The sequence below is a fragment of the Trachypithecus francoisi genome, unplaced genomic scaffold (genome assembly GCF_009764315.1).
Source record: "Trachypithecus francoisi isolate TF-2019V2 unplaced genomic scaffold, Tfra_2.0 Lachesis_group17, whole genome shotgun sequence".
Classification (NCBI taxonomy): Eukaryota; Metazoa; Chordata; class Mammalia; order Primates; family Cercopithecidae; genus Trachypithecus; species Trachypithecus francoisi.
Window position 1 is genome coordinate 82,631,139 of NW_022681462.1, and position 13,077 is coordinate 82,644,215.

The 13,077-nt window shown below is 41.6% G+C and overlaps 1 protein-coding gene across 3 annotated transcripts in view; it reads left to right on the forward strand.

The window, feature by feature from the left end:
• Positions 1-12,825, forward strand: part of ASXL2 (ASXL transcriptional regulator 2) — a 162,133-nt gene extending 149,308 nt beyond the window's left edge. For all 3 annotated transcript variants that reach the window (XM_033176342.1, XM_033176343.1, XM_033176344.1), the window contains 2 exons: positions 253-970; positions 6,271-12,825. In XM_033176342.1, the coding sequence (XP_033032233.1) occupies positions 253-970; positions 6,271-8,718 (3,166 nt within the window). In that variant the 3' untranslated portion in view covers positions 8,719-12,825. The remainder of the gene's footprint in view (positions 1-252; positions 971-6,270) is intronic.
• Positions 12,826-13,077: the final 252 nt, after the last annotated feature.

The following is a 13,077-nucleotide window of genomic DNA, read 5'->3' on the forward strand; positions in this document are numbered from 1 at the left end:
CGAGTAGCTGGGACTACAGGTGCCCACCACCACGCCTGGCTGTTTTTTTAATTTTTAGTAGAGACGGGGTTTCATCGTGTTAGCCAGGAGGGTCTCAATCTCCTGACCTTGTGATCCGCTTGCTTCGGCCTCCCAAAGTGCTGGGATTACAGGCATGAGCCACCACGCCCGGCCCCATTATCTCTATTAATGAATGCTTTCAACAACATGGGCTATTTCTCAACTAGAATATTTCTTTTTTCCCCTTTTTAGTTCTGGCCTGAGCCTTGAAGATTCTAAGAAATTGACAGCTTCTCCCAGCGATCCCAAAGTAAAGAAAACCCCAGCTGAACAACCAAAATCCATGCCTGTGTCAGAGGCCTCTCTTATCAGAATAGTTCCAGTAGTCCCCCAGTCAGAGTGTAAAGAAGAAGCATTGCAAATGTCATCACCAGGCAGAAGAGAAGAGTGTGAAAGCCAAGGTGAAGTGCAGCCGAACTTCTCCACATCTACAGAGCCCCTGCTTTCCTCAGCTCTCAACACACATGAGTTTAGCAGCATTCTTCCCATCAAGTGCCCAAAGGATGAGGATCTCTTGGAGCAGAAGCCAGTCGCCTTTGCTGAACAGGAATCTGGGAAGAATCATCTCACCACAGCTTCTAATTATAACAAAAGTGAAAGCCAAGAATCTTTAGTTACATCGCCAAGCAAACCCAAGAGTCCTGGGGTTGAAAAACCAATAACGAAGCCCACAGCAGAAGCAGGTCCGCAAGAGACCACTATGAAAGAACCTCTAACAACTGTTGTTGATCAGAGCCCAGAAAGCCTCAAGAGGAAGTCTTCCCTTACCCAAGAAGAGGCCCCTGTGAGCTGGGAGAAGAGGCCACGTGTCACTGAGAATCGCCAGCACCAGCAGCCATTTCAGGTCTCACCACAGCCCTTTCTCAGTAGAGGGGACAGAGTCCAGGTGCGAAAAGTACCACCTCTCAAGGTAAGAGAATGGAGAGAATTGAAAAGGAGAGATGGTGTGAACCCTATGTTTTTGGTCATACCTACTAAATTTCAAGTAATTTGTGGTAGTTCTTAATGCAGAAGCAGTTGGATATATTTGGTAAGTATGTAACTATGGCCTTACACAAATAAAATGATAGACAGGCATTTAGAACTGCAGTCCTACATACAGGTCTTTACTGGTGTTTGCATAAGGAAGGTACCTGGGCATCTAATGTAAACCAGCCCCATTCTCACTACTCGAGCTCAGAGGCAACTGATCTCAGAATCTTAAGAGTTAGACCAAATAGAATTTAAATGGACTTCCAAAAAGTTAGTTATAATTCTCAGCCTCTGTAGAACATTGACAGCAGCTATCCTACTGTCTCCTCAGGACCTCTTAGATTTTTTGGGCCAGGATTTGCGCAGATATTGCAGAGAAGAGTTGACACAATCACAATCCCAGGGTGGAAGAGTCTTGGGCTTCCTTCAGTTCCTTTACAGGGAGTCTGTGATGCATGCCTCCAGACAGTGTGGCCCCTTTTTAACAATAACCACCATTATTGAGTTTAAGACAGTTATGGAAATCTTATAACTGTCATGGAAATTATTGTCTGATATGACAAAATAAGAAATGTGAGACTAAGCATGAGGAGACTATTGGTATAATCAAAGGATCCTATCTCTGTACCAAGAGTACGAAGATTTTTTAGTTTACTTTGGCCCTTTTCTTGCTACCATAACTGACTTGATGTTCTGTGAATCAGGAACTACGTTTAGCTCCCTCCTATTAAAGGAAATATGTGTGGCTATCCTCTGTCACTACTGGTTACTTGAGGGACACTAATAAGATGGAATAGTCTTGATAAGCTCTACTGCTTAGCATGTGATTAACTTCCAGGTAGCCGTATATTGCTGCATGTCAAATCTTCCAAATTCTTCTAGGCAGTATCTTTGACTATCTTAATATATAATGCCCTTTAAAACCCAAACACATTTTTACTTCTGATCTTAAAGGTTTATTAATACTTTGGCTTTTGCTTAATATCAGCTTGCAGTTCATTCATTTAATAAATAGTTTATTTTTCTTGCCAAGGAATTTAAGAGCCAAGGCACTGGATATACTCATTAGGATATAAATGGAAAAATAAGCCTAGTAAAGGTACTTTTTCCCCTTTTTATTTAACTTAGGTGAACCAAAATTAGTCCTGTCAGGAAGTATTCCTTGGAAAGATTCACTTACTAGAACTTGACCCATTCTCATTGTATTTTTTTCGTTTTTATTTTTTTATTTTTTTTAAATGGAGTCTTGTTCTGTGGTCCAGGCTGGAGTGCAGTGGCACAATCTTGGCTCACTGCAGTCTCCGCCTCCGAGGTTCAAGGGATTCTCCTGCCTCAGCAGCCTCCTGAGTAGCTGGGATTACAGGCATGCACCACCATACCTGGCTAATTTTTGTAATTTTATTTTTTAGTAGAGATGGGGTTTCACCATGTTGACCAGTGGTCCCTTAGATCCTATCTCAAAAACTCCTGACCTCAAGTCACCTGTCCTCCTCTGCCTCCCAGAGTGCTGGGATTACAGGCATGGGCCACCGTCTGTACTTCTGATTACTTTTTTATTAATTGCTTGTTTTTTTCCCCCCCAAGATGAAGTCTTGCTCTGTCACCCAGGCTGGAGTGCAGTGACGCAGTCTCGGCTCACTGCAGCCTCCGCCTCCCGGATTCAAGGAATTCTCCTTTCTCAGCCTCTCAAGTAGCTGGGATTACAGGCGTAAGCCACGACCCCCAACTAATTTTTGTATGTTTACAAGTAATTAAAATAATTATTTGTAAAGGGGTTTCACCATGTTGGCCAGGCTGGTCTTGAACTCCTGACCTCAAGATCCACCTGCCTCAGCCTCCCAAAGTGCTAGTGTTATAGGCGTGAGCCACCGTGCCCAGCCAGTTCATTGCTCTTTAAGATTGGTGATTTTAGCACTTAAGAATCTATGGTTTGTTTTTTTGTTTTTTTTTTCTACCATTAACATGCATTGCCAGAGATTCTGATTTTTGTTTTAATCACTTTTACTATTCTTTTTTATAAAAATATTAGAAACTTTTCTTTAATGTCATTCACAGCTTATCTCCAGACCTAAGAGCTGAGTAACTGTTTAGGTTTTGCTATAAATGTTGCTAAGACCCATCATTTCTATTTCCTCACCTGTAAACATCATATTCTGTCTGCTTTCTGCTAGTCCAGAGGGATTACACAGAAACTTTAATCCACTGTGACCAAGTTAATATAATTTTACTTTTTTCCATTCGTTTCCTTTCTTCTCCCTCTTCATCTCCCTCAAAAAAGACTTTTCCAGAAGTGTCTTTAGTAACTCTCTTCCCTTAGACCCTATCTCAAGTACTGCTGTCTTAGACAAAGCTTAATGTAATTTATAACAGAACAAAACCTTTGAAATGAAATTTAAGTAGAAAACAAAATTCACAATGTAGTAGTAGAAAACAAAATTTGCAACGTAGTATAAATGTTACAACTTACTTACTTTTATATACATACATATGTTTATAAAAATTATATACACACACATGCACATTATATGTTTTACATTCCATATACGGTCAGCCCTCTATATCAGCAAGTTCCACATCCTCAAGGTTAATTCTATATTATCAACCAACCACCTATCAAAAATATTTGGAAAAGAATACCAATGTAAAAATACAGTATAATGATTTATATAGCATTTACATTATGTTAGGTGTTATAAGTAATCTAGAGGTGACTTAAAATATATGGGAGGATATGTGGAGGTTATCTGCAAATACTATGCCATTTTATATAAAGGACTTGAGCATCCTCAGATTTTGATATCTTCCAGAGTCCTAGAACCAATCCCCCATGGATACCAAGGGATGACTGTACACTTAAAAAGAAAAGGATTGAATCTCTCTGCTCTCCCGGGGTAGGGCTTCTCAGTAAATTAAATTGTTATCAGTGCCTGGACAACTTTGAGTGGTTTTGCACTTAAAAAGAAGATATGATTTATTCTGCATAATCAGGTAATAGGGCTATTCACATAAGTAACTGAAACTTATTTTTAGATACTGAAACCTTTCATTTTAACCACTTTTAATGGTTCTTATTTGATTTCAACATGTTATTGTTAATGATTGTGTTATTATGATACCATGTATTATGCTAGGTATAGTGTTACTCTCAAGAGTATTCTTATGTAAAGTTGTTTGTCCCTATATAAATTCCCCTAAACACCTTTCTTGTATTTACTTTTTTAGTTTTATCTTTTTTTTTTCATTTTTTCGCCTGCAGTTTCTTTCATATGATAAAAATAAAGGACAATAACTGCTGCTTTCTTACTGTAGGCAGCCTCTAAAATACTATGTGCTGAGTAAATATACTATCTAGGCTTGTTCGAATTGGATGTGAAATAGATTTAGCTCTTAGAGAGATTAAGTAGATTTCCTGATGTAAGACATATACTCTGTTATAAAGTCCCGTGGCTCTAACTTCGGAATTATAATCAATTTTTGAGGACTACTGACATTTTGAGAAATTAGTATTGCAAATAATGAAAAATGTTTAGTGACTTTATTGTTCTTAATTTAAGAACATTAAGAAAAATGGCATGCATTTTCTTAGGGTTTAGTGGGTTAATTTTTTTTAATTAAATGCTTTAGAACATCTTAACAGTTATTTGCTCCTTTAAACTCAACCAGTTACTAGAAGGGTCCACATCTTGATGCATTATTAGTAACTCTAATAGCTTTCAAAGTATTGTTCAGGACAGAAGGCAGATTTGTTTCAGACATGTTGTTTTTATTGTATGAAAATCATTGGTTTTGGCCAGGCATGGTGGCTCACGCCTGTAATCCCAGCACTTTGGGAGGCCGAGGTGGGTGGATCACTTGAAGTTAGGAGTTTGAGGCCATCCTGGCCAACATGGTGAAACCCCATCTCTGCTAAAAATACAAAACAATTAGCTGGACGTGGTGGCGGGCACCGGTAATCCCAGCTACTCGGGAGGCTGAGCCACAAGAATCACTTGAACCTGGGAGGCAGAGGTTACAGTGAGCTGAGATTGTGCCACTGCACTCCGGCCTGGGCGACAGAGAGAACTCTGTCTCAAAAAAAAAAAAGAAGAAAATCAATGGTTTCAAACCTGATAGACATCAGAATCTCACAAGTAGCTTTTTAGTAACACATTTTTTTGTTTGTTTGTTTGAGCTGGAGTGTCCCACAGGAGTTACCATAGGCCAGACTTTTTCAGACTAGGTGCAGTGGCTCATGCCTGTAATCTGAGCACTTTGGGGGGCCAAGGCAGGTGTATCACATGAGGTCAGGAGTTCAAGACTAGCCTGACCAACATGGTGAAACCCCATCTCTACTAAAAATACAAAAGTTAGCCAGACGTGTGGCCCACACCTGTAATCCCAGCTACTCGAGTGGCAGAGGCACAAGAATCACTTGAATCCAGGAGACTGAGGTTGCAGTGAGCTGAGATCGCACCACTGCACTCCAGCCTGGGTGACAGACCAAGATCCTGTCTAAAAAAAAAAAATTCCTCGGTCCTGGGGATTCTAATTTGTAGTTTTTGGGATAGGACCCAGAGCATATATATTTTTAAAAGGTTGCACAAGTAAATATAATACCAGCCAGAGATGAGAATGGCTGGTAAACATTATGTACATACTCCTTTATATGTGTGGGCATGGTGGGGGCTCCTATGCATCACACATTGTTTTCCTTCCAGTGCTATCTAGAAGCCTGTGTAATTTGAGATAATCCAGCCCAAGTGTGTGTGTGTGCGTGTGCGTGTGTGTGTGTGTGTGTAGAACAGAGAAGAGCAAGTATTTTCCCCCTGGACCTTGGTAGTAAAGCTAAGAACTAAAAGACAGTAGTGGTATGGGTGGCTGGCTTGCTTGCTTTTCTCTCCTTTCTCAAACATAAATACACTTTAAAAAAATGCAAATGCCCTAGAAAGCTTTGTATCATGATAAGCACTTGTAATAGTGACATTAGGAGGGAGTTGAGATAGGAAAAGAGGTGTGGGGATCTGGGGTGAAAGTGGAAGCAGTTGTCTTTGGTACCAATAGAAAAAGTGGATGTAAGGACTCTAGAGACAAACTAGTGTTACTGTAATCCAAGGTTTGGCCTCTCGGCCATAGACCACCCATGTTTGTCACAGGTACTGTAGTGTTCATCTGTTTTTAAAATGTGAGGGCTAACGAAGTTTTGTTATTCTTAGAAATGAAAACTAAGCTCTGTTGTTTTTTCCCCTCTACTTCTTTCAGATCCCGGTCTCCAGAATCTCCCCCATGCCGTTTCATCCATCGCAGGTCTCTCCCAGGGCTCGTTTTCCAGTCTCCATCACTAGTCCTAACAGAACAGGAGCCAGAACTCTTGCAGACATCAAAGCAAAAGCTCAACTGGTCAAAGCACAGAGGGCAGCAGCTGCCGCTGCCGCCGCAGCTGCTGCAGCCGCCTCAGTTGGAGGGACCATTCCAGGACCTGGCCCAGGGGGTGGACAGGGTCCAGGAGAGGGTGGTGAAGGGCAGACTGCTAGAGGAGGCAGTCCAGGCTCAGACAGAGTCAGTGAAACTGGAAAGGGCCCCACACTGGAACTGGCAGGAACTGGAAGCAGGGGAGGTACGAGAGAGCTTTTACCCTGTGGTCCAGAGACTCAGCCCCAGTCTGAGACCAAGACCACCCCAGGCCAGGCACAGCCTCATAGTGTCTTTGGAGCACAACTACAGCAAACCCCCGCAGTGCCTCCAACACCTGCCATCAGTGGAGCATGCACAAGTGTCCCATCACCAGCCCACATAGAGAAATTGAATAATGAAAAACTGAACCCCACCAGGGCAACAGCCACAGTGGCCTCTCTCAGCCATCCACAAGGGCCCAGTAGTTGCAGACAGGAGAAAGCACCTTCTCCAACAGGTCCTGCTCTAATCTCAGGTGCCTCACCTGTTCATTTTGCAGCTGATGGCACAGTCGAGCTCAAAGCAGGTCCTAGTAAGAATATACCTAACCCTTCAGCCTCATCAAAGACAGATGCTAGTGTGCCAGTGGCTGTAACTCCCTCCCCTTTAACATCTTTATTGACCACAGCCACTTTAGAAAAGTTTCCTGTACCGCAGGTCAGTGCAACTACAGCACCTGCTGGATCAGCTCCACCCTCGAGCACTTTGCCAGCAGCTTCTAGCCTTAAAACCCCAGGAACTTCTTTAAACATGAATGGACCCACTTTAAGACCAACCTCTAGTATTCCTGCTAATAATCCTTTAGTGACTCAGCTGCTTCAAGGCAAAGATGTTCCCATGGAGCAAATTCTGCCTAAACCTCTCACCAAAGTTGAAATGAAAATGGTTCCACTGACTACTCAAGAGGAAAGGGGGATGGGAGCGCTTATAGGTACCAACACAACAGAAAATAGCACCAGAGAGGAAGTTAATGAGAGACAGTCCCATCCAGCTACACAGCAGCAGCTGGGCAAAACCTTGCAAAGTAAGCAGCTCCCCCAGGTTCCAAGGCCCCTTCAGCTCTTTTCAGCTAAGGAGCTGAGGGACTCCAGCGCTGACACACACCAATACCAAGAAGGACTAAGTAAGGCAACCCAAGATCAGATCCTTCAGACTCTCATTCAGAGGGTTCGGAGGCAGAATCTTCTCTCAGTTGTGCCGCCCTCGCAGTTCAACTTCGCTCACTCAGGTTTCCAGCTGGAAGACATCTCCACAAGCCAGAGGTTCATGCTGGGTTTTGCTGGCAGAAGGACATCCAAACCTGCAATGGCAGGGCACTACTTACTGAATATTTCTACCTATGGCCGGGGCTCAGAGAGCTTTAGGAGGACCCATTCTGTAAACCCTGAAGACCGTTTTTGTCTAAGCAGCCCCACTGAAGCCTTGAAAATGGGATATACAGACTGTAAAAATGCAACAGGAGAGAGTAGCAGCAGCAAAGAAGATGACACTGATGAGGAAAGTACTGGTGATGAGCAGGAATCTGTCATGGTGAAAGAGGAGCCCCAGGTTTCCCAGAGTGCTGGCAAGGGTGACACAAGTTCAGCACCCCACAGCAGGGAAACTGTATCTACCAGTGATTGCTTAGCTAGCAAGAATGTGAAGCCTGAGATACCAGTGAATGAGCAAACCACTTTAAGTAAGGAGAATTACCTGTTCCCTAGAGGCCAGACATTTGATGAAAAGACCTTAGCCAGAGATTTAATTCAGGCAGCACAGAAGCAGATGGCTCATGCAGTGAGAGGTAAGACAATCCGTAGCAGCCCCGAGCTTTTCAATTCTACTGTTCTTCCTCTGCCTGCAGACAGCCCCACCCACCAGCCCCTACTCCTTCCACCCCTGCAAACCCCGAAGTTGTATGGAAGCCCCACCCAGATAGGGCCAAGCTACAGAGGCATGATCAATGTCTCCACCTCATCTGACATGGACCATAACTCTGCTGTACCAGGTAGCCAGGTATCTAGCAATGTAGGTGATGTCATGTCATTTTCAGTGACTGTCACTACCATCCCTGCTAGCCAAGCTATGAATCCCAGCAGCCATGGCCAGACCATGCCTGTTCAGGCCTTCCCTGAGGAGAACAGCATAGAGGGCACGCCTTCGAAATGTTACTGCCGCTTGAAAGCCATGATCATGTGCAAAGGCTGTGGCGCTTTCTGCCATGATGATTGCATTGGCCCCTCCAAACTGTGCGTCTCCTGCCTTGTTGTTCGGTAATGAGACTAGAAAGAGATACACTGTAAAGGAGCGGGAAGGGAAGGGTTGACCAGTTGGGTTTTTTGCATCCTTTTGGAATCACAGAAATAAACAAGTAGGTTTCAGTTGTCTTCAGAGACAAATGTTACTTAATCAGGAATACGAAGTACAGATCTTTAACATTTTAGAGGAAGAGCACCTTGTATAGTAAGTCTAAGTCAAGCAAGACTTTGTGAATTTGTGACAAGTTTGCACTTACAAAATCATGTAAATATGTCACATTTTGTTTAACATTTTTCCAAGTGTTTAGGTAATAATGTGTTACTTTGAATTCAGATTTATGTTCTACTACTTGTGACTGAGAAAAGTTTAATGCCAGCATGGTAAAAGGAAGCTGTCTCCCTTCTGACATTTCCTAGGAAGCTAGGAAAAGGAAAGTGAAGGAATGGTCTAAAGACATGGCCATTCATACTGATTTTGTCTGGACAGTCTGGCCGCAGCTTGTTCATAGATTATTCAGCCTTTGCAGGACTTGGATTCAGGGTTTTACTCAGTCCCTTTACCTTAGGTGGAATCTTAAATTGAAATTTTTGGTAAGGAATTCATTTCACAGGTAGTGTCTCAGACTCAGAAAGCCCTGACTTGGTTCTTGGCTTCCATGGTCTAGTACTGTTGCCAAGCAATCTGCTTGGAATTTATGGATCCCTGCTGTTCCCTGATCCCACCCCCTGCCCTGAGACAGTGAATGTAGTCCGTGCGTGAAGGGAGTGCCTCTCTGGGAACCCCTGTGTTGTTACAGGCTGTGCAGTGCAACAGTTCCAGCAAAAATACCCTACCCCCGCACTTAGTCATTCGTGGTAACTAACAGTTTTGAACTACTAATATAAAATGAACAGAAAAGTGTTAGTGATTGGGTGATTTGAGCTACATCTTGTTGAGCAAGGGGAGTGAAACCACAGAAACTGTTAAACTGAACGTGAAGAACTTTGGAAAACAATTTTTACACTAGAACAAGGTCACCTCTCTTTTCCTCGTCTCCCAACCTGTTAACCTAGTGCTTGATAGTCAGCTGTTGTTGCAGGTAGAAAAGCTCACCAATGCCACATTTGTTCATTCTCTTCAACCTGCTTTGACCTCCCAGGCATCTGAACAGGATGACATCATCTTATTATATCTTACTTTACACATACGTGTATGTGCACACACATAGACAATACAAGACACTTTTCCTGTTTTAGAAAATATAGCCCTTGTTTGGATTACTGCTATCTGAGCACTAGAAATTTCTAATGCAAGGGGGCCTCAGTGAATGGCTAAGGGAACAACTGGAAAAGAAGGAAAATGAGCCCTAAAGGTTTTTTGGTTGGTGGTTTTAGTTTCTTTTTCTTTCTTGTTTCCTTTTTTGTTTTTAAATCCTTCTCTAGTGACTGAAGAATTTGTGAGTACATAATATTTAGGTCATGGTTAAGGAACATTAAACCTGCAGTTTAACAGAATTTTGTATTCATTGGGGGTGTGTCAGTTTGCATCATTTGCATATTGATTTCAAGTCTCCTGATTTGGAATGTGTAAAGTACAAATGTTAATGCAACATAGTACAGTTGTATTCGTCCTTCATATTTAGGATTTGATATTTATAAAATGCAGAACAGATTAAACTTGTTAAGTCACATTCCAGATTAGGAGAAAATAGGCAATAATCTATGTTTTGCCCCTATTCTACTACCTACCCCTGCCCACCCCACTGCCACATCACACACTCTTTAATGCTTTCCCACAGCCCCTGCTCCGCCCCATAAAAAATTCACTTCACTGTTCTTCACTTTTCACTTCTGGGTTTTTTGTGGCCCAAGGCCAATATAGGATTAATATCTGTGTTCCAGCTTCAGTCAGTACAATATGTCTGTCCATCTTTCCCCCTTTATTCCAGCACACACACAGCTAAGAGATAAGAAGGCTGCAAGGATTGGGGATAAGGAGTGTATCTTCAAGCCAAGAACCGGTAGAAAACAGAAATAATGGTTCTCCCAAACATTCAGTACCTTGGGCAATCCAATAAGGGTTTAAAGAGATCTGTTGCTGAGTATAACTCTCCCTGCCCTACCCCTTCACTGCACCTTAGTGCCAGGGCTGAGGGCCGGTCAGCGTGCTGGAAGAGGTTGAGAGTTTTGGAATTGACTCCATGCTAAATGTCAGTTACCAATTTGGATTGATGAGAGTGATTTTTCTGCTTTACCCCTTTCCTGTCAGAAAGGTTTTCCTCTGTGCTTCCCTTAACTTAAGGATGAACAGACTGTAACTAGGAAAGGAGGAAAGGTATCAGGGATTTTTAAGTCCATTTAGAGAGCAAACCATATTGTGCCTCTTCATCTTGACCCCGGCTCTTCTCGATAGGTCCTAAACATTGCTGTTCACCAGCTTAACAAATAATACTCAGCTAAATATTTGCATTTAGGAATGCTCCTAAAACAGATATTGCCAACTAGATACACTGCCTCAATCTTGACCAGACAAGAGAACAGGTAAATTCTCTTAGTTGGGTAGTAACTTGAATACCAATCTATTTATCAGTTTGTTTCAACACAGAGGTTTCAAGTGGAAAGCCATTCATCTTAAAAGCTGAACAGAAAAATTAAAAACACCAACAACAGAAAAAACACACATTACAATCTGGCCTTTTAGAGAATGAAGCAGTAGAAACAAAACCTTTAAATTATTGGTAGGGTTCTCCAGCAGCACCTTTAAAGCAATCTTTACCTTAGTTTTGAGTCGTTTTACCTTTCAACCCGATGTGAAAAGTTTTAATAAATGCTGAGCTTCTTCTTAGGGTATGACCTGGCATTATTTCCAGTGACTAGTCAGGCATTATGCCTGATGCATACGCCTCCCGAGCACCCCTCTCCAGCCTTCAGATGTCCTCCACTGCAGGTCACCCCAGGAGACAGCATTAATAATATAGCCTCAGTCTTGTTTATAAAGATTCTAAGTTGTTTAGTAAAGAAGTCTCCCTGAATCTTAACTAATTTTGAAGAATTAGAATTCTCCATCCTATTAAACAGAAAGTAAAGCCAAATAGCCTGGAGTTGTTTGTCCTACTTCTGTTCCATGACCCCTATGCGCAAGACACTGAAGCTCTCTGTGGTATTTCGTGTAACATTTCTAAGAATAAGAGCTGGCAAATGGGAAACTTTTCTTGGGGTGGAGAGAGCATACTTATTGGGCTGTGAAAGCATACAGATGTACATGTTTTAGAGCTTATCTCAGATTTAAATAGCCAAAGGAAGACCTCATTGCCTTCCAGGTGAAGGTGCAAAGTCATACATGTTAATGACCTGACAGTTAACATTCTGTTGCTTATTATTGCCTTTCTCCACCTTAGAGAGCCGTAAATAACTCTCTGGTGAAGTGATTTGCTGTAATGGGGGTGAGGAGTGGGGGGGGCTTCTCTGGTCATTACACTGCTTTTTATTTCTAGAACTCACTATCAGTGAGCAGTGCCAGAGTTTTCTCTTTGACCTAGAGGTTTCACATCATAGCGAGGAGGGAAGTCTCCCCATCTCATTACAACAGTGTGCTACGTAAGTAACTTGGCCAAGGGTAGTTTTCAGCTAAATTTATAGAATAGTCCAAAGAGACTTTGAGAAACATGGTGATAGGCAGGGGCCTTTCCTACCATGTTTCAATACCTACACACCTATTGAAAGAGAACAGTAGGTAAAACATTTCCTAAAGTTGAAGCAATAGCTTCGTAGATTCTTGGTTACTTTATTTTTTTTAATGCTTTACATTTGATACAACTATTGAAGATCAATTTTAAAAATAGCTTTCCAGTAATATATTTTAAGTAATATATATTTTAATATCTGTAAAAAGTGACAGTGGAAGACTTTGAATTTCTCATATATGGTATGTTTGATGTAGGACCTCTCTGTTAAGGCACAAATTATTTCAAAGGAAGTTACTCTAAAGACACTCAGATTATTTCAGAAAAATGCAATAAGGGGAATAGTTTTGGGGTTTATTTTTTATTTTAAAAGAAAATTGACTTATTTACCACAAGCTATTTTTTTCCCTTCTGGCTATAAGGTTTGTACAGACTGGTTTGGTAAATGCTAAACTTTTGTGTCTTTTGCCTTTTTAAAGGAATTGTTAACATTGGAATTGAGGGTATGTACAGAGAAGTTGGTGTCAACACCATTTAAAAAGTCATATTTTTTCACAAATATAGAAAATCATTTTACATAAGAATTTTAAGTATTTGCAATAAATATATGTATATAGATTGTATGTATTCCTATATTCTTATTTTTCATTTTATTATTAAGTAAAAGATCATTAAAAGTGAAAATAAAAACCTTGGAGTTTTTTGGTGAATCTTGA